At 39.8% G+C, this 23,477-nt stretch overlaps 1 protein-coding gene across 2 annotated transcripts in view; it reads left to right on the top strand.

Moving 5' to 3' along the window:
• Positions 1-23,477, top strand: part of NR3C2 (nuclear receptor subfamily 3 group C member 2) — a 210,429-nt gene that overhangs the window by 131,952 nt on the left and 55,000 nt on the right. For both annotated transcript variants that reach the window (XM_069855329.1, XM_069855328.1), the window contains one exon: positions 22,245-22,361. In XM_069855329.1, coding sequence (XP_069711430.1) covers positions 22,245-22,361 — 117 coding nt within the window. The remainder of the gene's footprint in view (positions 1-22,244; positions 22,362-23,477) is intronic.

The raw sequence follows: 23,477 nt of genomic DNA, 5'->3' as shown, positions 1-23,477 counted from the left end.
TATTTTACTTCATCGGGAAGTTGGTTTATGTTGTATTCTTAATACAGAAAAGGATGGGACTTGATGTTTCCTGCTTAACTGTTGCAAAAGCCCACTCCCTCATTTCTTTACATGTAACAAATAACTAAGGCAACTTGTGTATTTGAAGTAGGCATGTGGCAAACAGTTCTTGCAACATCAGAACGGCGGTGCTTATTGCAAAGCAGAGTGATAGATGGTATTGAAAAAGGTAACGTTGCTTTCTTAGGGAGGGACTCTGTGTGGGAGCAGATCGGAACAATCAAGCCTGAACTTTTTCTAACATTAACAATTTAAACTGAAATACAAAGGTTTACAAACTTTTTGTATGCTTTGCACGAGGACTCTGCTAAGCCTTTTCTTCATTAGGCTGGGATGTTCTTAATTTAAAGCTAACGCCTGTGGGGAAGAAGTGTAATAGCCCTGTACTTTCAAAACTTGGGCATTTATGCAAGTTTTCTGTAAACATTTTAGGATTCTAACTGTATGATTCCATTTCTGAAAGGGCATTTTTTGTCTAGAGTAGTTAGCTGTAGATGAGTATTATTATATGTATTTTCAGAGACTTGTGCTCTAATTTTTTTTGTAAGAATAATTATATATTTGGAGCTAAGCATCCAATTATTTATTCATTCATTTTACCACGTGGACTTAGCAAATGGACTTGTGTTAGCCTATACACCATATCATGCATGCAAATTCCACTCTTAACAATACTGCTGGAAATTATGTAAGTGATAGGTGCTAATTTTCTCTGATACAACAGAATGATAATGATGGACTATTGGGAAAAAATAATAAGTACTTCTTAGATTGTGTGCACTGGCATACTAAACTATTCATAAAATTAGAAAAAGGGATTGGGAAGACACTAATCTATTTTAAAATGATGTCTTTTACTTGCAGTCTTTTTAGTCTTTTAATAGCAGGAGGACAGCATTCATACAATGATAGCACCATATTCATGAACGAAAGTGTCTTTTTTGGGGGAGGGTGGTTGTTAATGTCTTCACATGAAGGTGCACACTGCAAGGCAGTTGAATTCAAGACATTCAGGTGTTTTATAGAGCCTTAGGAACTACAAGTGATATTTCATATTCTCATACTTCTGCAGTGTCATCATGCAGGTACTGTGTGCTGAATGTAGGGCAGCAGTCTGTCAAGTACGGTAGATATGTGTATATTTTAATGCAGCAGCATTGCATACAGCTTTCTGAAATAGGGTGTTGGAAAATAACACAAGAACTTGGACACAGTGGTCACACGGAGCTGCATTTTTTTTCTTGTTTCACTTCTGTTTTGTGTGTGAGAAATTTAGAAAGGTAGCCTACCAATTATTCCATGTTAATTATTCATTTGAAAGTAGGAAGAGGAAATATGACAGGGATGAGATCTTTCACTGACTGTTTAATAATAGAATATCATTTGTGGAAAGCTTATGAAAATGTGAAGGACATTAGAAGCACAAGGAAAATATATGTATTACTACATGCTTAAAGAGTTCTGTAATAAGACAGAACAGGGTTGAACAGCAGAGGTTTTTTTGAACAGTATTTGGGTAAATTTGCTTGCTTGAGCATCCCTTTTTTCCATAGAGTTGGAAAATGTTCCGGAAATAGAGAACTGAAGGACAGTATCATCTTTCTGACTTTCATTTCAGTCCTTCCTATTGCCATTCTCACACTTACTTTATTTTCTATTATGGTTCCACTAAGAAAGGGAGAAAGTCCTTGTCACTGTCGCTATTCTTTCTGTCCTTGAAGCCTTCAATAACAAGTTCACAGTGCAAGAACAATGAACCACCAAGAAAAAAAAAATGGGAAGGGCTTTGAGTGCTTCTACAAGCAAAGGTGCCCACTTTGATTCAGCAGGCAAAGACAGATCTAAAGTATTGCCATATAGTGCAGGAGGGGGCAATCCAAAATCCATATGCACGTGCATTATGTGGATTACGCAGTCCATAATCCAAAATCAGTATGTATTGAAGTAGTGGGGAAATCCTTAGAGTTAAACTATTTCCATCCGGCTGTGGGGCAAAATTAAGATTTCAGCTGAAACCAGAAACAAAAAGTTTAGAAAGACAGAGAAGAAGATATCCAGCATCCAGAAAGGGGATCAGAGCAGGCCACGTTGAGAGCACTTCGCCCATTGCAGACAAGAAAGCAATGTCTTTAAAGTGGGACTTGCCAAGACTACTAAAAGAAGATGAAATTTAAAGTGAGGGAAGGTTATTTATTCAGAAAAAGCTCCTGTTGCTCAGGTCCCTGCTGTCTTTGTTACAAAATGAGCTGGCACATGCTCATGTGCATGTTTAGCTTGTGTTTTTCTCCTGTGCTTTTACCATTTGCTCTACATGCTTCCCCAGCTCTCTGGGTCTGACAGGAAAAGGATTTGCAAGCAGCGAACCTATTTCAGGATGTGAGGAGTGTGTGTGATAATCCAGGTGGTGCCACAGTTTAGCCTAAGGGACATGGGCGGCCATGTGACTGAGTCTGTAAATATAAAGAAAATAAAAATATATAAAAAATATAAACCTGTCTGCAGCGGAGGGCAGTCAAGGTTATAGGGAACAGGGGCCTAAATAGGGTCATCTGCAGCAGTGCAGGGGTTCTATTTATCCACTGTTTGGTCAATTATATTATATGCATCCATTTTCATGAATCAGCTGTCAGGGTTTTTTTTTTTTTCCTTTCCATGGTATGTAAACACACTGTACCTTTTGTGTACTCGGAACCCTTGACCCTCAGCAGAACCGTGGCTTCTCAGTGCTTGATTAGCTGGGTTAATTTCATTTTGCACAGCTATAACTAATGGCCATTTAAAACTGCCAGAAGGCCACTGTTGGTTTCTTCTCGTGCCTGACCATATTTGTGAGCAGCACATTAATCAGCACTCTCTGTCACGCTTTATTGCTTAATGATGAGGGTTAACTGACCACTTCCTAGTAATAATGAAAAACAGAGGTCAGCAATCACTGACTGAGCAAAGAGAGGATCTCTTCCGACTTGTACTTTTACTCCTTCATCCTCAGGCGGCAACAAATGTGTCCAGTCCACCACTTAAACATGAACACTTATCTTAAAGTTCATCTTAATTATAGATCAGTCCGTGTCACGTGTTTACCCAATCGAAACAATCAAAACCACTGAGCCGGTTACCTAATTAAAGTCGATGCAATCGCATGTGCTGGTAAACTGTTAGATTTACCGAAGTCTGGTTTAGGAGCTGAAATACAATGTGTGGATGCAGCACAGGAGCTCCCCAGCCATGATATTTTTACAATGCTTCAGTAATCTGTGTCCCTTCTGAGCATCATAGTTTAATTTCTGCATGTGGATACAGAAACAGCCATAGTTTGCATATTTTGATGATATTGGTTCACAAATTCTTGTTGGAGGATACTTTTTTTTTTTTTTCCCCAAGTTTGTATTTTTACTACTCATTCTGGTTTGTGCAAGCTTCACATATGTGGGACACCATGCTAGCTGCTGTGGTGGGTGATCTTACTGGCCAGTGGCACCCATGCCGAGGTAGGCAGCAGATACCCCTCTACCATTTCCTCTTCCTGCAAAGGTTTAGAAAAGCAGAGAACATAAATTAAAAGACAATGTTTCCATCATTTTCTAAGGTAAATATTTATTAAACTCCTGAAGCTGAACTCCAGGTTATGAGGGAGATTTTGCAGTCTCCTGTACCAACACATAGTATCAGATGCTGTGGAGCTGCTGTAATGCTTTGTTCTCTTCCCAGGAGCATGTGGGCTGAAGGACGGGACGTGAAAAGGGATGCATGTAGGAAATCCATAGCACAGTGCAGCACTTATCTGCTAAAGCAGCACCTGACTGCCCTCTGTCAGGCTGTGTAGCTGTCTGGTGGAAGTAACCTGGGTATCAAACAGTGTTTTGTGGGTTCCTTCTTGCATCTCTAGGTTTCTGTGGTTGCCACTGGCTGTTTTCCCCATGCCTACAGGGAGAAGCAAAAGTGGCACCAGGCGGGTTTTGGACTCTCCTCCCGACGTAGGCTCAGCAAATAAAGTCCCAGCAGTCGTGAAAACTTGGGGGCAGAGTTGGAGTCATGTGCAACAGAGCTAGGAGCACCAGCTGCTCTCACTGGAGAATGGTAACCCAACGAGGGTATTGTCAGCCACCTTGGAAAGCAACCTCTCTCAAAAATGATAAACACTCAGAAAAATCAAGTTGTGGAAGGGACAGGTCAGGCTCATTGCATTAGTAGACACTTTTAATATTTCTGGCTTTACTGTCTTTTGCCTCCAGTTTCCAATGTGTAAAGTAGAGATGGTTGTGCCATTTTGTAGGGGAATTGAGTCTTACGTTTCCTGCATTCAGCCCTAGTGCTGTAGAGGGAGATATTCTTGGACGTTGTGCCCTCAATTAATTTTCTTCTCAGCCACTTCTGTTTATCCAGTTACCACCCATCTGCATCCCCGGCCCCTTCTGGTTCTGACCGATGCTCACCTTTGGAACTTTCCTTATCTCCTTCCGCTCATCAGCCTCTGCGCTGTCAGACTCTCCTGACCATTCCCCTCTTCCCCAGCTTCTCCAATATCCCACTGCCTATGTCTCCTTCTTTTCACCACTGCTTTTCTGAGGAGCCTTTCTTCTTCCAAGTCTACTACCTCCCTGAACTTCTGTCATCTCTCCTCATTAAGCTCCTGGTGGTTCTCTTGCTCTTGCAACCTGGGCCGTGTTCCTCTTCCCTCCGATGTCATCCCTTGCTGCAGCCTGAGAGCATGATGTGGATTTTCTGCATGGAGTTCCCAGGCCAAAGCATCACCTAGCGTGTGGAAGAAATGGTTGGAGCACTAGGTCAGCCCAGACCCTCTGCCTTGGTCCATGATTTTTGCAGAAGGGAAGCTTGGAAATTGGCAGCCTACCTCTACCAAAACCCTTGCAAATCATATCACGTACAAACTGCAACTTTTCAGTGTTTTGTACTATGATCCGTTATAATTTTAAGTGCTAATGTATGAGATGGCAAAAGGCACATCTGTGGTATCAGAGCAGTGATGCTTCAAAGGGTCTGTCTCAAAGTGTGAAGGCTCTTGAGCTTCTCAAATATGTCTGAAAAAAATGTAACACTGGGGAAAACCAACATGTTTCTCTCTACCCTTATTCACAAACTTACTTTGCACTAAGCTTAGTTAGTACTTCTAGCTGATACATTCTTACACTTGCAAAATAAAATTCAGCCTGAGGCAGACATCCAGCAGGGAAAAGTTCAGCCCTAACTGCTAATGTGTGGTAAAGTTATAAGCAATAGGAAGTGAGGTCTTAAAATGAGGAGCGTCAGGCAACCTTAACTATATGTAGTCCTACAAGATCCAGTGATGATAATCTGTTTTTTGACAGATTTCATCCAATTTGCGGATTCATTTTGACATGCGCTATACAAGGAAAGGGAAAAAAAAGTCTCTGGAGTAGGACTGTAAGGCTTATAGATACCACCTTGTAAGTAGTGAAAGCAGTGATCAACCGTGCAGTCATTGTATTTTCTGCCAAACCTTTAAAGCAGCGCTGCAGAAAGTCCATAAAAAAAATCTTAATATAAAATCAAGGCACTGATGCACTGAAGCTGAGACCTGTAGATTTTGTGCCAGTTCTTATCTCATCCCCATAAATGAAAGTGTAGGTTGCAGGTAAATGTTGAGTTATAAAAATATTGCAGGAAGAGTCACATAAAAGCTCTCGTTACTTGCATAGACAAAAGCCTAGGGTAGCATGCTATTCACATATGCATATCAAAAGCGATTTTAATCATAAATACTAACTTTCCAGTAAACACTGCAAACTTCTGTCTTGTTCTGGGTCTTCCCCTCCTATAAGTTTGGTGGTTTTTTTATCCATTTATGAGCTAAAAATCTCTGCAGGGTATTTCTCCAGAGTGGAACTATGAACTTTGCTTATCTGAAGCATCAAGAAGAGATTTTAAGCGCAGACTAGGTGAAGGTGGGTGGGGCAGGGGGTGGGTGCACACAGTTACCTTTGAGATCACATTTCTGGGAGGCCTTTCCTATTGGTAGAGGGGCTTGGGAAGCCTACATGCCCAAACGTGGCTGTTGGTCTGGAATGTTGTTTGGGGATTGTATAGCGAACTGCATCCTATCAGGCTTGTTTGCAGGCTGCCTGCAGCTGGGCTTTGATTTTTTTTTTCTGTTGGTGGGGTTTTGTTGTCTTTTTTTTTTTTTTTCCAAATTGCATGCAAAACCTGTGTGAATGGTAATCACCCGTTCCCTAAATCAGACTCTAGCAATGTCTACGTGACTTTCGAAGTGTCTTTCAGTAGAGCCCTGCTGTCAGCTCAACAGTTATATGAAATGCTACCTTCTGAAAAAATCACTTCCCAGCAATGTCACTATGTGAGGAGCTAGGAGAATCCAGTTACCTTCCTGCTGGGATATAATTTGTCATTTTTCAGAACCTTTCCACCTGGGTTACACAGTCTGGGGAAAAAATGTTTGCTTAGTCAGGTAACTGGGCAGGGTAACTTGGTGCTGTATGTTTGTGGCAAAGACTGCAAATACTTGTGTACGTGGGTAAGACTGTTTATTTTTAATAGTCCTGCCGTCTCATGGAAAAGCAACTTTAGATGTAAATAATTCTGTCCATTATCAACAATAAAATGTGAAATTTCAAGCGATATAATCTACTTCTATTATGGTAGCTTAGTTAGTCATAATTCATTCCTGGGAGGATCTCAACAGTATGTAGCCTGACTTTTTTTCCCTTATTTAATCTTATTCCTTTCATCAGGTCAAAATCTTTGTGTACTCATTATTCTTAAAACTAGGCACATGCTTAAGTGCCCAAGGCAAAGTGGCTTAAGGCACATACTGGAGACTTGAACTAGACTGTTATCATTTCCCGTCTCCAATTATCAGAGAAGTTGCAGGCGGGTAAAAGGCTACTTTAAATTTTCTTGGTAAATCACTCCCTCTGGCTTCTAATCATTTCCGTTCCACTTCTCTGGACTTCCTCCTGTTTGTTTATATCTTCCAGTAATGAAGTGCCTGAACTGCATACAATATTCCAGGTGTGGCTGCAAAAGAAATGTATAAAGAGAGCACTGCTATGCCAACCTGCTCCGCTGTGTAATGCTCCTGCAGAAAGAGCCAGAGGTGTTACTGGTGCTTAGTTCTCCTCTGCCACATTGCTTCTTACATCTCCCATTCCTGGAGTCTTTCAGTGTTGATGCTTTCCCAATTTTGCTTTGTTATTTTGCTTTGCTGTTAACTCTTTGTTTTGGATTACTCCCTTGGTGCATGCAGAAACATTTTTCTAACTGCAATTTTATTGCTTGCTTCCTGTCTTTTGCTTACAATTTTTCTACACCCTCTTGTATTATTTATCTATACACGCTTACATTGATAACTCCTCCTTTCTTCCTGTTTCCAATGAAAAGACCAAAATAAGCAGTGGTCCCTCTGATAGTCCGCAGGATACCTTCCCAGCATGATAAACTGCATTTGGCAGTGACTTAGCCTCAGTAGAAATTTGCTGTAAAAGTTCTTAATGACAGAATTTATGTAGGGTCTTCTCATCCTGTAAATCTTAACAAATAATAACAGTGAACTGAACTCTTGATTTCTTCCTTAGTGTATAAACAGTTTTTTCAGGTGAGGAATAGCAGGAGAGAGTGGTTACTGGATGAGAAATGTAATGGATAAAACGAACTGAGCATTGTGCATCAGTGAATAAATAAAATACATTTCCTGCATGAGTGCATCTCCAACAGTATTTCCATATCTGTGCACTTCACCCTTTAAAGTAAGTACTCCTGAATCACTGGGTGGCTCAGCATCTTCAGGAACCTTTATTTCGGAAATACGAAGGGTAAGGATGCTCCTAGAGGCCAAAGTATGTTGTGCTCAGGAGGGAACTGCTGACCAGCTCTGTGTTTTTCTGCAAAGAAATGGTGAGATTTCCACTTTTACTTGGTGTAGGCATCTAAACTTGGGTGAAATAGAGGTAAAGCACTGTCATTCCTATCCTGCAGAGTCTTCTGCTTGTTTCGTGTAGGTATAAATGGCTTTGTACTCTTAACCTAGTTTCATCTTTGCCTTGCCTAAAACAGTACTGCAGAAGAAAGTGTCACCTTCAAGCAGTCCAAGAAATCTTTTGGGGATAACGGTTGTGCCTCTTTCAGAGGCTGGAGGAGCTTTGTAGAACATCATCTGGTCTCCCCACTGTGATCTACATGCTCTGTTTTCCAGCTTTCCTTTTTTCTCCTGAAACTTGTGCCTTCCGTATCCACAATATTTTGAGTTTTGCTCTCTCACTGTATTTTGCTGAGTTACATAGGTGATGGATAAACTCAAGTCCACGGTATAGGTGCCGTCTGGAAAAAAATGGAGTTTCCCTTATTGCATCAGCACTAGCATAGAGAGGTCTTCTGTACCAGCTTCTTCAGACTTAGAGCGGCTGTAATAGCAGGTCAAGTCAGGCTCCAGTTGCCTTTTTGTAGCATATACTCCCTTTCAAAATATATTCACTTCCACACGTTGTCTTGTCTTCCAACTACTTTAATTTTGGTCTTCTGGTGAACTGAAAGTCAGTCTATCTCTTTAGAAAACCCCTGAAATGCAACAACAACTGATCTTTCCACAAAACTTCTGAATTATTTTTGCATGTGATTTTTGGCTGTGCTCCAACTTTTAAATCATTATGCTGCTTCAGAGTGTAAATAAGTGGGACTGGATTAATAAATTGTACGAAACATGGTGCTACACTTCATTATAATCCACTTATCAAAGTGGAAAAACCTTTTAGTACAAAAAGTGCATCTGCTTTTAATTTTTATTTTGATCTTTTCTTTGTGTGTTTTCAGACACAAGTGTGCCTTTTCAGGGAGACTTTTAATGCTGGTGCCTGGCAGTTTCAAAGTTGCTTCTGAAGGTGGCAAAACAGAGCTAGGAAATTTGGGATGTAGTAGAAAAATCATAGGACTGGTTTATCTTCTCGTAATTATAAATGGGGGTGAACTACATCACACTGAAATCTGGTGTAAGTGGAAGGCAGATCAGGTTTTTGATGCTTCCTTTTCAAAATTTCTATTTTCTTAATTCAAATTTTATCACTTCAACTTACAAAGCGTGTTTCAGACAAGTAGATTTTTGCCTTTAGTCACTATCATTTTTCAAAGATAGAACAATTACTTTTGATGCCAGCAGTGAAACTCACCATTTATGGAATACAAAAATACACTGTCAGCCACATCAAACTGACCTCAGCTTGGCTTTACATTAAATGACCACCACCCTCAATCATCCATTTGGTTCACAGACCTCTCTTGCAGAGCTCTAGATCTGATGGCTATTACTGAAGAGATTGGGCTTTGTCAATGGCTTCTGTCTGTCACTTTAATGAGGAAATTGATGTATTTTATGAAGGTTAACTCAAAGGATTTTCGTGCTGTTCATATGCTTCTTGTAAGCAATGACATTTTAGTTCACGTGAGTTTGTATTAAACAGCTACTTGCAGGAAACTAAAATTAATTCAATCTGCTTAGTACTACCAGAATTTTAATTATGAAAATAGAATTAGAACTGTAAAAAAAAACTGTGTTCAAATATGCCCCTTCTGAAGTTAAATGTGAGTAGACTTAGGAGTTTTTTATTTTGTTTTTTTTTCTGAAATATATTGAATGCAAGGAGATACATATCATGAAGGAACAGCTACCCTAATCCAGGGTGATTCTGCATATAAATTATATAGTATTAGGTCTTTAGTTTTCACTGAGCAAAACAAATTTTCAAATGGCGGTTGTGTCAATGAAACTTTGTTGTGTCGTTCTATGTCTCTTTTTTTTTTTTTTTTCAGTTTTGTCTTCAGTGGCCACCATTATTTGAGCTGAAATTTGACTTATTTCTTTTTATCTAAATACCTGTTTCTTTATAATGAAGGGAAGGCCTGATCCCCTCAAGATCTCACTCAGAGATGAGAATAATGTTTCTGAAAAATTTGGTATGCTTTGAAAGATCACTCTTTTTTGGTTTGGTTGGTGGTTTTCAGTTTTTAACTCCATGTGGTAATGCTATAGGTGTTGAAAATGCTGTATGGGGATGGAATCATCCATGGCTTTAGTTGTTCAAGACCTAGGAGGATTCTAGTGAGAAAGATCACCACTTGATCTATTTCCATAGCAATGCAAACTGCAATTCCTAGTGAAAAGGTGCAGCAGTGAAGGCATGGGTCTGGCACCTAGTGTGACAGCTGTCACCGAAAGGCAAACTTTGCTCTCCCTTTTAGGATGGGTCATCCTGGTGCCACTGGCATGGCTCGAGATCTTGGTTCCAGCGCACTGGGGTGAAGTGGCCCACAGGAGTGTCACTTGCAAGATGATCTCCAGTAAAATTTGTGACAATTAGATGAAGCTTTGATTCGTCACTGTCTTTAGTGCTAAGTGATACTTTGCTCAGCCTTTTGTGGTTGGATGCATAAGCAAAGAGGGAAGTAGCTATTTTCAGGAGCACAGGAAGGTTGCCTTGTACCATCAGGGGTTAGTGAACAAGGACTGTGGACAGAGCTGCCGGGCTAGCGTGACCCAAATTCAGGGGATGGAGAGGGCTGGAACCTCGCTTGGGCATGGGAGGGGCAAAGGTGTGTGCTTGGAAAGACCCACTTATCCCTTTAAAGATGAAAGTGGCAGCTGTAATTGGTGTAATACCCTTTCTGCTACTTAATTTACTCTTCTTGTTTTAAGTTGTTACAGTATTTTAACAGTAAACGTACTGTGAAATTTCATTATAATCGTCAGATCTTCTGCTATCTCATCATCCTCTTTCTTCAGACTGTTTCTTGAGTTTTACGTGGAATCACAGAGAGCTGAGGTTCCTGATAGAAATAAATAAAGAGAGAAAAAGGAGATAAAAATAAAGATGTGTACATATTTCGAAGAGTAAAACAGATTCCTTTTTAAAAAGCCTGCAAACAAATGCAGAAAACTTCTAAGTTCGCTTCAGTGAGCACCTAATACTATGTTGGTCAGTATTTCTGTGTTTGGGATCTCAAGAAATTCTGCTAAAAGGTTATGTTATGAGGATATTGCTGCAACCATTAAAAAAAAATTATTACTGACTAGAATTCCAGAGGAAAAGATTTATCAATGCATGTGCTGACAATATTTTAAATTGTTGCTATTATTCATAATAATATTCATTATTACGAATTTAGCGTATTTCCAGTGTGAGCTGTAGTAAACTGTACATGAAAAATGCAAGAGAAAAATATGCTTTGAAGAGAATGTGTCATTCACACGGAATAAAATTCATGATCTGCTGAGCATGCTAAATGCAAGAACATAGCAGACTTGAACTTCAAAATGTTTGCAAAACCCAAAGGGTAGCTACTTAAAAAAAAAAAATTTAATATTTTTACTGAGATCAAGACTTGTGAAAAGTTTTACTTTGTGAAGCGAAGTGCCTGTTTTTTGAGTAATATCTTGCATAAAATAGCATGCATTTCATTGAAGGAGTCAGCCTGGAATTGAGAATTAAAAAAATGGAGATGCAAAACATGGATTTAATGCCATATATCTTGATTTTTATGTCTGTCCTGTGTGAATAGTTCTCTCTCCTTCTGGCTGGTCCATATCATTACTACAAAGATAGTTTGATACATCTCCAAATGTATCAGTAGGATAGTGGAGCAGATTAAGCAGTTTGAAGTAGTGAATAGTGTCACAGTCTACAGCCCTATAGACAAATACTAATATTTTGATGGAGGTGAACTTTTTCGGTAGAGTATTCACCGAAGGAGCATAGCTTAGGGAGCTATACAGTCAGCTAGAAATCCCTTCATTACCAATTAGTGCTCCATATTCGAGAATACATCCCCCCACACCCTCTCAAACATTTCCTTAAATGAACTTGGTATTTCACACAAATCTTATCTCAGATTGTGTACTTCCTGAAATCTAGTTGTAACAGGGAGCTAATTGTACAGCGGGATACTACATCGTGTATGTAAATGTAGCAGGAGTGGTTGACCACTTCAATCAGAAAAATGGAAGGGCATTCCAGTTGCAGTTCAATATTTTTGTATGATGCTTATTTAAAAAAGTCTTTCCAGTCCTTCTAAACCATTTCTTGTACATTGAAATTTTCCACTAAAGTGTATTGAAATTCGTAGTATGTCAAGAATGCCTTATCAGATTTTTAGCATGGGAAAGCAGAAGTAGGCATCATGCATGCAACATGATCTCTTGTAAATCTATCATAGGTACTATAAAGATAGCAGCATCTAAAGATTTCAAAATTATTCTACAGTTAAAATGAAAATTTGGAAACTTGCTGAGAAGGAAAATGCTGGAAAATATTAGATGTGTGATTTTGTCAAAACAACATCCTCTAGAGCTCTAATTCTCACTCTTTGTATTACTCTGTTATAATCTAAAATCAAAAGCAATTGCACTGAAAACTCATTTAAAAACAGAAACAAAATTATTTAGCTTGGTAACAGGATTCTTCTGGTGTTTCTAGATACTTATCCTTGGTTTTCCTCCTAAACAGATTTCCAATGCTGTGTGATTTCACTGAATTGGAAATGCTTTGCAGCTATCAGATGCTTTTTCCTACTCCTTTTCTGTGCTCTCTAGTATCATTCAGTGTTTCTTTGACCACATGAAAAGGGAATTGCCTCCGTCAGTCGTGTGGCCGTATTTAGGCTTCCAGCATGCTGAACCGAAAGCTTTCTTAGCTCCTCTGGATTTCAGGAGGCCCCAGCTGTCCTCCAGGACTGTTAATGTGACTGGTATGAACTTTGCCTCATTCTTGGAGACGACAGTGGGGGCCCTGGGAGAGTCGTCTCGCTGCCAGTTTGGGGCATGTCTTGTGTTGGTGGCTCAGTCCTCCTGGATAATGGATAGTTGGGTCACCAGGCACAGTCTTGGAGAGGTTTCCAAAGTTCTGCAGCCTGTTTTAAGCATGGCAGAAGGAAATGCACACATGTACCTCAAATATTAGATATTTTTCTTGCTCACTTATCTCACTGTGGTTAACAGGTTTCATCCCTGCTGGATGGTTTCTACTGCAGAAAATAGTAGCCTCCTTTGGGCTATATCCCATGTTCCCTTGCCAAATTTCCTCTCTCTCCTTGATTGCTGTCATTGGTGCCCTTTCAGTCTGCTTAAAATAGTGAGTGAGAACCATTTTTATAACTTCTTGTCTCCTTTGCCAGGATCAACAGACTGTACCAGTTGTTTTTGTTAACCTGGTCTCAGCCCAGTGTGAAAGCAGGCGTCCTGGGAAGGTGAAGGAGCTAGGAGGCAGTCTCTGCGTTAAAATCAGCAGAGCATTGGAGTCTGTGGTCTTAGACGTGCATAGGGAGTACGTAAAAGTGTGGCAATTTGAAAACTTTCACGTATAAAACATCAGGGGACACAGCCCTCCCTGCTCCACTTCCAGAAGAAAAAGGAATCAGCTTATATCTGTAGTCACTTTTGGAGGAAGCGCTGGTAGTTCATATGGGCTTTCAAACATTGGCTTTCTGAAGGAAACAAGTGTGGTAAGTTACGCGGAAAGCCTTAAGTCATTGTTCATGACATAATCACCACCTAAGCACAGTCTTGCAGCTCTTTCTCCGGGATAGCAAGTAAGAATCAGTAGCGTATTTCAGATTAGATAGAGGAAGATTAGGTGATCACAAGCCAACATGCTGGATTTGAGGATGCTTTTGTCAATGCTGTTTAATTATAACATGCTATAATTAAATAGCAGTTAAAGATAAGATTTAAAACACAGAGAAAATTTAGAAAAATACTGTGTTGTGGAAGTTGTAGACTGTCCTTGCTATTTGAGCACCAACTGATGTGTCTGCGCTTTTAAAAGAGCCCTAGTTGGGTATGTTAGACACTGCAGGAAATGGTGCTACTGAGACTGTGTTTTTATCCATGTCCCGGGTAGTTTTAATATACTTTGGTTGAGTCTATGAAGTGAGCTGTAGCTGTACCTTTGACTGCTGTATAAATGTACCCTATGAAATGACCAGTTACACGCTGAATGGAAGAAATAATAAATTTTGAAGGTAAATGAGAAAACTGAAGAAAGAATTGTGGAACCGGAGAGGGGTAAAAGGCTTAAGATGAAAGTAGGTAAAGGACAAGCTTAAAAATGAATTTTTTTTTTTGAAGGAAAGAAAAAGGAGGGGAGAAGAGAATAAGGAGATTTTCAAAAATATAAAAATGATAGGTAAATTAATCCAGTTAATAGCCATAACGAAACTGAAGGATGTCTTGGGATCTAGAAGCAGCAGAGGGTAATTGAGACTGAGAAGCAGGAAATATCCCAGTTACGGTGAATATTTTTCCAAAATTAGAATAAATTTTAATTAAATCTCTAATTTATAATAGAAGAGAGGGAAAGCTCTAAATTCTTGCTTCAGAGAATGGTTTAGACTATACCTACACTATAAGCACACTCTGTGAAAATGTTAATAATAGATTGTTATTATTGTCTTAAGCAACTGGCAGATACAGCCTTTGTCTGTAGCCAAAAACATGTTGTCTGAGAATGATATGGTGAGATGAATAAAGCTGTGAAATAACAAGGGAGATAGACCCTGATGTTAGACTGAATTTTGAGAAACCCCAAGATTTGGCATCTGAAGTACAAAACGCGAGCATTTGCTTTATAAAATGAAGGAGCAACGTTCACATCTGAGTTCTGTACCTTATCTGTGGCATTTATAAGCTTATTCTGCATTACACATAAAACTCAGCATGAGAAATCAAGTTTATTAGTCTACCATGGTCAGACTGGACTGGTTTAAACAGAGCCGAGAAAGTTAATTATCAAATGCCTTGGGTAGGTCTAGCAATAAGTAACTAGTTATGGTGAGAGGGACTCGCCATGGCTGCAGCCTTTGGAGCTGCAGCTGGGGGACGGCTCCTGCCATTGCATGCGGATGGCCGGCTGGGAGTGACTGCCCTAATCTCTTTCCCAGGTTGTTTGAACCAGTTCAAGAGCAGTAAAACAAGGTTATGTAATTGACATGTGATGTAGCCTAAAATAGTGACTGCAAACATAGGCTGCTGTTGCTGGGCAGTTGTCAACTGCTTTAAAGAAAAAAAAAAAAAAGCAGCCCTCAACTGTGTAACAAATGGACCTTTTACATGAAAATGCAGTTCTGATTTCGATTGAATAGGAGGCATTTTCCTTTTTTTGATTTTTTTTTTTAATTGCAAGAAATAGAGGCTGTGTGGAAAGTGAGATTTGGGAAGATATTCATTACTGTAGATATCAATGCTGATTTATTTGAGAGTACCTACCTGCTGCAGATGGTGAAATAAAAACCTCAGGTATACGCAGTTTGTTTCTTGGTAGTGTGATGAAACTCCTGTCAAACAGAAAATCCTTTTTCTGTATGTAGGAAATCATTGTGACAAGTCTTAGCTGTAATTTTATTTATATACTGTCCATTAAAATGTAGAAATAGTTTACTTTTATTAATTAAAAGAGCTTAGATGGATTTAAGAGATAACATCCGTTTCACTAAATCTGTGAGGGTTTCAGGGCTGGATGAGAGGAACACATCACATAGCTCAGTGAGCACAAATGAGAGGTTAGGATGTGCAGATTATGTGACTTTTTTCCTGTCGGAGGCAAAGCCCTTCATTAGGGCTGTATCAGAAAGACGTAAAACCTGATGATAAGTTCTGTTTGCTGACCAGATATTCTGGAGGTGAGAGGTGGCCCTTAGAAAATCCTGATGATTTTCTGCAGCATGTTTGTTTTGTCTTTCCCTCAGCGGGGTGGGTTTGTAGCACAGGTCAGAAGGGTTGCAGGGGTTTGTGCAATCTGACAGGTGGGTGGGTAGGGGAATGGGACAGAGTTGAGCTGTAAATAATATTTATGGAATTGGGAGAAACTTAGTGTAGAATTACAGCCATTCAACACAGATTTCATTTTCTTCCTCTCATTCACTAGTGTTATCAGGAGTAACTTCAGTAACATGAGTGGTTATGCTGGTAAATACTGATAGGAGCAGCAGGAGGATCTCTAGAGTAGAGTTTCCTGCACTGAGGATGGATGGGTAATAGGGTTTAAAACCTATAGATGCCTGCTCAAAAAGGTGCCAATAGGTATTCCAAGCTGTAAGCCTTTTACACATGCCATTGCAGTTGTGAAGTTGATCTTCCCACTTGGGAAATAGAGAAAAATCTAAACCCTTATTCCAGCCCAGAACCTGCAAAAGGGATTCTAGCTGCAGTTCTGCCAGGCAGGGCTGGAGGTGTCTTCCAACTCTTCTCTCCTCAGTCCCTGGAAGAAGGTTTGGGTGTTCTGGCAAACAGCAGGGAATAGACTGCTTTGCCTGCAGTCTTATGAGTCAAAGTATTAATTCTTATTATGGAGGATGAAGGAAAGTTTGGGCATTTTGCATGCATTTTGCTGTGCTTTAGTCAGATGTTATCTTAAAAGGTGGGTGTTTTTCAAACTACTTCTGCTTTGTTTGGTCCTGAGCTGCCACTCCTCTGTATTTTTTCACTTTCCCATCCTTTTGCGAGGCTTCCTCAATCACGTCTTCTTCTTGGGACCCAAAGCACACTCTGGTTTCACATGTTGTACCCAGAGTGGCTTTGGACTTTTTCCTTAATTTTCGCAGGGGATGTTGCAGTTGGTGTGTAGCTCTAGCAGAAGGAAAAAGATTGTTGGCTGCGCAGGTAAAAGTGGAGAAGACAGTTTTGAAGGCAGCAGTGTCACAGGAGAGGAGCTGGGTGATAGTGACACGCAAGCGTGCGTGAGTCAACAACCTAATGCCATTGCTAAAAGCCAGATCTGGTCCAGGATTGCATTAGCAGAACTGTTGTGTTCAAGATGCAGGAAGTAACCATTTTAGTGGGTTTAGTGATGGTTAAACTCAGTGAGAAAAATGCACCCAGTCTGGGACATTCTGTTTGATGAAAGAAGCCAGAGGATAATTAAGAGGAATGATGACAGATTTAGGAAACATGACCTGTGAGGGAAGATTAAGAACTGGATTTGTTTAGTCTAGAAAAGAGATGGGGGACATAAATCTTTCGATAGACACAAGATTGTTGTATGAAGGTGGCAATCTATTACTCTGTATGTCTTCAGAGGAGTGCTAACCTCTCTTTCACTTGAAAAATATTCCTGTTTGGGTTAAATGTAAAGGGAAAAAACACAGTTTAAAGGCTAGACAATCACTAGCCTAACCACATGGCTTGTGGAGAAGTTGCAGAGTACCTTCCCTCAGAAGGTTTTAAGACAAATTTATAGAAAGGAAAAAAAAAAACACCCCACCTGCCTGAACTGTTAAGCTCGTTTTACCATGCTTCCATGAGTGGGCTTGAATTAAACAGTATTTGGATCCTCTTCCATCACTACGGGGTTTTTTTTTCCTTATAGAATTTAACGTTCGATCATAGTAGTTGCTATTTTAACAAGAGAGCAGAAATGTAGGATTCATTAATGATTTGGAGGTCTTGACTTAAACTTCATAAAGCTGGGGGGAAAAATCAATTTTAGAAGGAAGATAAAAGGTGTAATATTTCAGAAATTTCTGTAATTTTCTAATTTTGCCTTAGACAGTAACAGAAATATTACTGTCAAGAAATATCTATTCCCCGTTCATATTGCAGCCTTAAATGCCTGGAAATACCGTGACCCCTTGAAGAGTGCAGCAGCACTCTGCACAGGTACATGAACTCAGCAAGTCAGTTTTTGGGACCAGTGGCTTGATCGTTGTGCTGGGGTTTTAAAGTGAGGAAAGGCCCAACTACTGCTGCACTTTTGTGCTGCAGCCTCCTTTTGGCAGTAATTTGTAGGCAAATAAGAACATCTTTTTTACTCCCCTCATTTACTGCTGAATTTTGCTTGTTCAAGAAAATCTAGTAAGAGGGAAGACTGAACTTCTTGAATTCCTCCTTTTTGGTTTTCTTTTGTAAACATATAAAAGCAGGGAATTAAAGAGTGTTTGTAGGTGAGAGGCTTGAAAACGTTATTTTTGTGCGTACATTTGGATGTGTCATTCTGTGGTGTGTAGTGACACAATAACCTGAAAAGCGCAAATTCAAATATTCCTCTAGATCTACTATGAATAGGGTAGATCTCTATTTCTTCTTAGTGTGTAACTGTGTAGTGCCTATTATTTATTTATTTTAAGCAGGAAACTCCTGTGGCATTTCTGTAGCTCTGTATTATAGATGGAACATAAATTAGCTCATATAAGTGCGCTTAATGATGGCATATATAAAAGTTACTTTCATCTTAACACATTAGCACATGGCAGGTGAGAATTCAATATCACTTTCCAGCCCACTTGTGGGTGATGAAACTGAATAATAACAACAACAGGATTAAGCTAAACGCAGACTACATGAGCAGATCAATAAGTGTGTTGAAAGAGTTGGAGATGTAGCCTCCCAGAAACATTAGCATCTTTGCAGGACACTTGCCGTCACCTCATTGAGATTTTGTAACATCAGTTAGTAAAGCAAAGACACTCGCAATGAACCAGTGTCTTCCATTTGCATAGCATGAGCCTCACTCATTCCCCTCACCTTCAGAATTAAGAAAAACTACACATCTGAAATTGCTGCGGCTCTAGGGGTCTTCTGAAGACCCTAGGGGTCTTCAGGGTCTGCTTTTATTTGAAATGTACCATCATGTGATTGCATGGAAATCTGAAGCCATTTTTTTCATCATAGAAGATAAACTTTTAAAAACTCTTCACATTGCTTTTATTAATGTAAACTTTAAGATTATTTTGATTATTTCATTTATTTGTTTTAGAAATTGAGAAGACGACATTTGCTTTTTGGAAAGACTCTTTTTGCCTTGCTTATTAGAAAAACTACTTAGGTTTTGTACCCTACATTAGTATTCAGAGATGCATGATGCAAAAAAATGATGAACCTTAACTAACATGTTTTCTGTAGTTATTTGATCTGGAGTAGATAGGCCAGAAAGTAATAATTGCAGGCTGGCTAAACCATTTTGAAGGATGACTTACAGAAGTATTCCGCTGTTGTGCGAATATTTCTTATTAAATCGCGTTGTGGTGATGGACACAAATAAACATCTCCGCAATTTTTAAGAATATGAGTACATAAAGGTTAATTTTTTTTTATTAAACCCATTAGCTTTTGAAAGCAGTAGTGAAAAATGTTGACTTAACAGGTGTACAGTACCATAGAGCAAACTGCCTTTGGGGTAATTCTCATTTTGCAGCATTGGAGATGTGTTGTCATATTAATAGCCTGCACCCGCCTGTGGAAGTCTAAAAATGGTATTGCAGTCTCTGTGGTGTACAAAGGACATTGTATGAGAACTGAGCTGCATTCTTTGCAGGAAAGAACTATTTTTTCCCTCCCCACAAAAAGATAATATACCAGCACCGTATATTAATACTTTAAACACTTTTGTTTTCTAATTTCATGCTGTCTGCGTGACATTTCTTCAGATGTGCTCTAATCATTACAGAGCAAAAATATACATAGGAATTAGGTTGACATTTCTTTCATGTATCTGTTTTTTGATAGATCACATCATAAAGTAAACATGGTGTGATAAGCAGGTTTAAATTTTGTGATTCGCTCAGAATTTTATCTTTTTATTCTTCAGAAGGCATACTTGAAGTCCAGCTGATAGATACTGGTGCTGCCACTGTATTGTGCCACTTGATTTTATGCCTGATGTTACTTCTTAAGTTTATTAATTATTTTGCCTACCTTTTATTGTTTTTCATCTGTGTCACAGTGCTAGGTGCTTCTTGTTGTCCAGACCTCTAAAGCATTACCTAAATAGTGGTACCTTTATCATATTACAGTAACATTTTGCTTACTCAAATGAAGTTGGTTCTCTGCATATGAGATGCTCAGTAAAGAGATGCAAGAAACAGCCCAAAGTTCTGTTTGCTATCTAAATAGATAATGTGGGTTATAAGAAAGTCAGGTGCAGAAATAGAAAATTGAAGTTTTAAGGCAAATTCCTGAAAGAGCCCAAAACAGAAGCAAGATCTCCTGTGTCCCATGAATGTCCCCTGTGTCTTTGTCTTTCCCCAAGAAAGTATCTGGGTATTGCGGAAAATATCTTGGCAAGCATATTTTATGCCTCCTGTGCTACAGCAGCTCTATCCTCTTACTGAGCCTGCATCTTTGCTCTCATTCCCTGCATGTTTTGGTGCAGCTCTGCTCCTGAGCCTGCCTGGGCTGCCCTTCCCCACTCACAGCTGGTGCTTGCTTCGATCATTGACATCAACTTTGATATTATCTGTGCAACTCTTGGGTTTCTGCATGTCTCTCCTGCTTCATTCGTGACCTGCTTAGGAGTTTCTCAGCCAGCTGGTGTTACTGCATTTGCAATCTGAATTTTTTTCATCTACCTTGCATTTCAGACATCTTTATTACAAACTTACGGTTAGTTTAAAGAGTAATGAGAGCAGCCCTGTGGAGAAGGACTTGAGGGTGCTGGTTGATGAGAAGCTCGACATGACCTGGCAATGTGCACTCACAGCCCAGAAGGCCAACAGGGCTGCATCCAAAGAAGTGTGGCCGGCTGGTCAAGGGAGGGGATTCTCCCTCTCTAGTCTTGTGAGACCCCACTTGGAGTACTATGGAGTACTACGGTTCTGGAATCCCCAGTGTAAGATGCAGATGGAGCTGTTGCAATGGGTCCAGAGGAGGGCTACAAAGATGATCAGAGGGCTGGAGCACCTCCCATACTAGGACAGGCTGAGAGAGTTGGGAATCTTTCAGCCTAGAGAGCAGAAGGCTCCAGGGACACCTTACAGTGACTTCCCAGTACCTGAAGGGGGGCTACAAGAAATCTGGGGAGGGACTGTTCACAAGGGCATGTAGTGATAGGATGAGGGGGAATGACTTTAAATAGTGAGCGGGAAGATTTAGATTAGACATTAGAAGAAATTCTTCACAATGAGGATGGTGAGGCACTGGCACAGGTTGCCCAGGGAAGCTGTGGCTGCCCCATCTCTGGAGGTGTTTAAGGCCAGGATGGATGGGACCTCGAACAGCCTGGTCTGATGGGAGGCGTCCCTGCCCATGGCAGGGGGGTTGGAACTAGATGATCTTTAAGGTCCCTTCCAACCCAAACCACTCTATGAGTCTATGTCTGAAATGCTTGTCCCTTGGACTCAGTGGTTCTTACAGTGCCCGCTGCATGAGCCCATACCCAGTTGTTTCACACAAGACTGTTTTCTCAAACTTCACACGCTGGCTGATCCTGTAGCTTGCCTTACAGTCCATTGTTCTTGCGTGCTGTGTCCTCTCCTTTCATTTTTCCTCTGGAAACTCTCTGCATTACTTTTTGTCACATTTGCTGCAGACCATTTGTTCTGGCTGCCTTAGGTCCCCCGTGCCACTTCTGGATCAAGGCAGCTAAAATAATATCCTCTTGATTCTTCTGTCACACTGCACCAGCCCCTCATGGCTCCCTTTATTTTTGCACATCAAATTCGAGCACCTTGCTTTGAAAAGGCCACATGGCAATGCCCTCGCCTGACACGCTGCGTCCATTTGCTCTACTTACATTCCTCCCACAAAGCAAAATGCCTTTTGAGTATCCAAGTTGTTAAATGCCAGCCTATTTCCGTGGTTGCCATGTATTTCCTTTCTGCTAAATGTTGTGTGTTAAATACCTGCTGTCTGCTCAGGAGTGCTTGCGTAGGGCTTTACAGAGATGTAGTAATACAGTTGTGATTTAATCCTGTTTTGGTAAACCTTCCAGAAACCTTCTGCTGTATTGTATGTAACTAATTAAATCAGAAATCAAACACTTGGTGAACTGGTTGAAGAGAGTGGAGTACATTGGGAAAGTTAACCTCTACTTTGCATTTCTGCTTTAGATTGTGAACTATTTTAGCTTGACAACAGCCCTTGGTTTTGTACCAAAATTAAGAGCTGTCAGGCTCCTTTCTGATACAGCATGTGTGAGAAGATATGAAAAATCTCAAACAATTGCTTGCTTATTGCAAAAAGAAAAAGTTGTGTCCTGCGTAGAAAAAAATGAGATCTTTCTTGTAAGTGACACACCAAAACTTGCAAATTAAACAGAGGAGATGCTTATAGAAAGGTCAATGACAAGTCACCAAGATTATTGGGAATGCTTAAGAATGGGATTGGGAATATCTACATTAAGAAGAAGCTCAAAATGACTGCAAAAGAACACAGAAGAACAAATTGGAATGATTTAGATACATTTTCTAATAATGTGTTTTGGTTTTGGTTCATTCAGGACAGCACAATTACCTGTGTGCGGGAAGGAATGACTGCATAATTGATAAGATTCGAAGGAAGAACTGCCCAGCCTGTCGATTACAGAAATGTCTGCAAGCTGGAATGAATTTAGGAGGTAAGCAGAGTATTAATAGTTTGGTCTCTTAATTTGATAAAGCAAAAAATTGGAAATCTGCAGCCCTTTTATAGTTCTTGCAGCTGCATAACCTCAAAAGTTTAAGATGAAATTATCCTGAAGAAGTGCTTAATAGCTAATAAATTCTATTGTCACTCTAAATTGGGTTTTTGAGATACGTGTTTTATGGATCAGAAAAAAGAAAAGTGGGTGTTTTATGATGACAGTAATTTTAGTGGAATCTCATATAGCTAAAAATGTTAAGGTTTCAAGTATTACCTGCTTTTTTTTTTTTTTTGGCTGATGAGCATGCTCTCAAACACCGCAAAACATTTTACATCATCATGAAAGTGAATTCAGACATGGTGAAACCTCTCAACTGTTTTTTTGCTTATTCAGCAACTAATTGATTTATTTCTGCAACTGTTTGGATATGCAATAATTTTGATGATACTACTTCATCATTTATATACCAATAACAAAAAGGAAAAACTTTTCTTAATAATGATAAAAAGTATTTTGAAAATTATATGATGGCAAAACTTAAAATAGGTGGGGGTTTCCCCCCTGTTGTTCTAGTTCTTCAACTGCAATGTCTACACATTTTTGGCTGAGCTTCAGTGGCGATCCTGTTTCAAGTCATCACCTGAGCAAACTGTATTATAAATTACTTTTTCCCCACCAATTTTAGGTTTATTATATTGAATGGGGGTTAGGTTACCACTGTGGGTCCTTTCCCTGATGCACAGAATGACCCTTCCATTAGAATGTTTTCATTGTCCCGGAAAATTCTAACACATTAATTCCTCCAAATCATTTCCTGTCCTGCAGTTTGCTTTTTATCCTCTTGGACCTGCTCTGCTAGTAGTTTAGTTTAGTTTTACAGACGGATTTAACTGCTTGTCTTTCAGAGATTATATGCAAAATGCTGGTTTCTGCCTACTGCCTGGTACATTTTTCTACCTCCCAGACTTCTTTTTCTGTCTTGTCTCCTGGCAGAAATACTCAAGCAAACTGCTCCTTACTTTTTGGGGGAAAGTAACCCTGTTAAGACCTCTTCCAACCCCTTTCCCAATTTTGAGAAGTTGCATTGCTCTTAGGCTCCTTGTTTCTGCT

This window comes from Phaenicophaeus curvirostris, chromosome 4, assembly GCF_032191515.1.
Source record: "Phaenicophaeus curvirostris isolate KB17595 chromosome 4, BPBGC_Pcur_1.0, whole genome shotgun sequence".
NCBI lineage: Eukaryota > Metazoa > Chordata > Aves > Cuculiformes > Cuculidae > Phaenicophaeus > Phaenicophaeus curvirostris.
The sequence above is the reverse complement of the archived record's forward strand: the minus strand, read 5'-3'. Positions and strand labels throughout refer to the sequence as shown.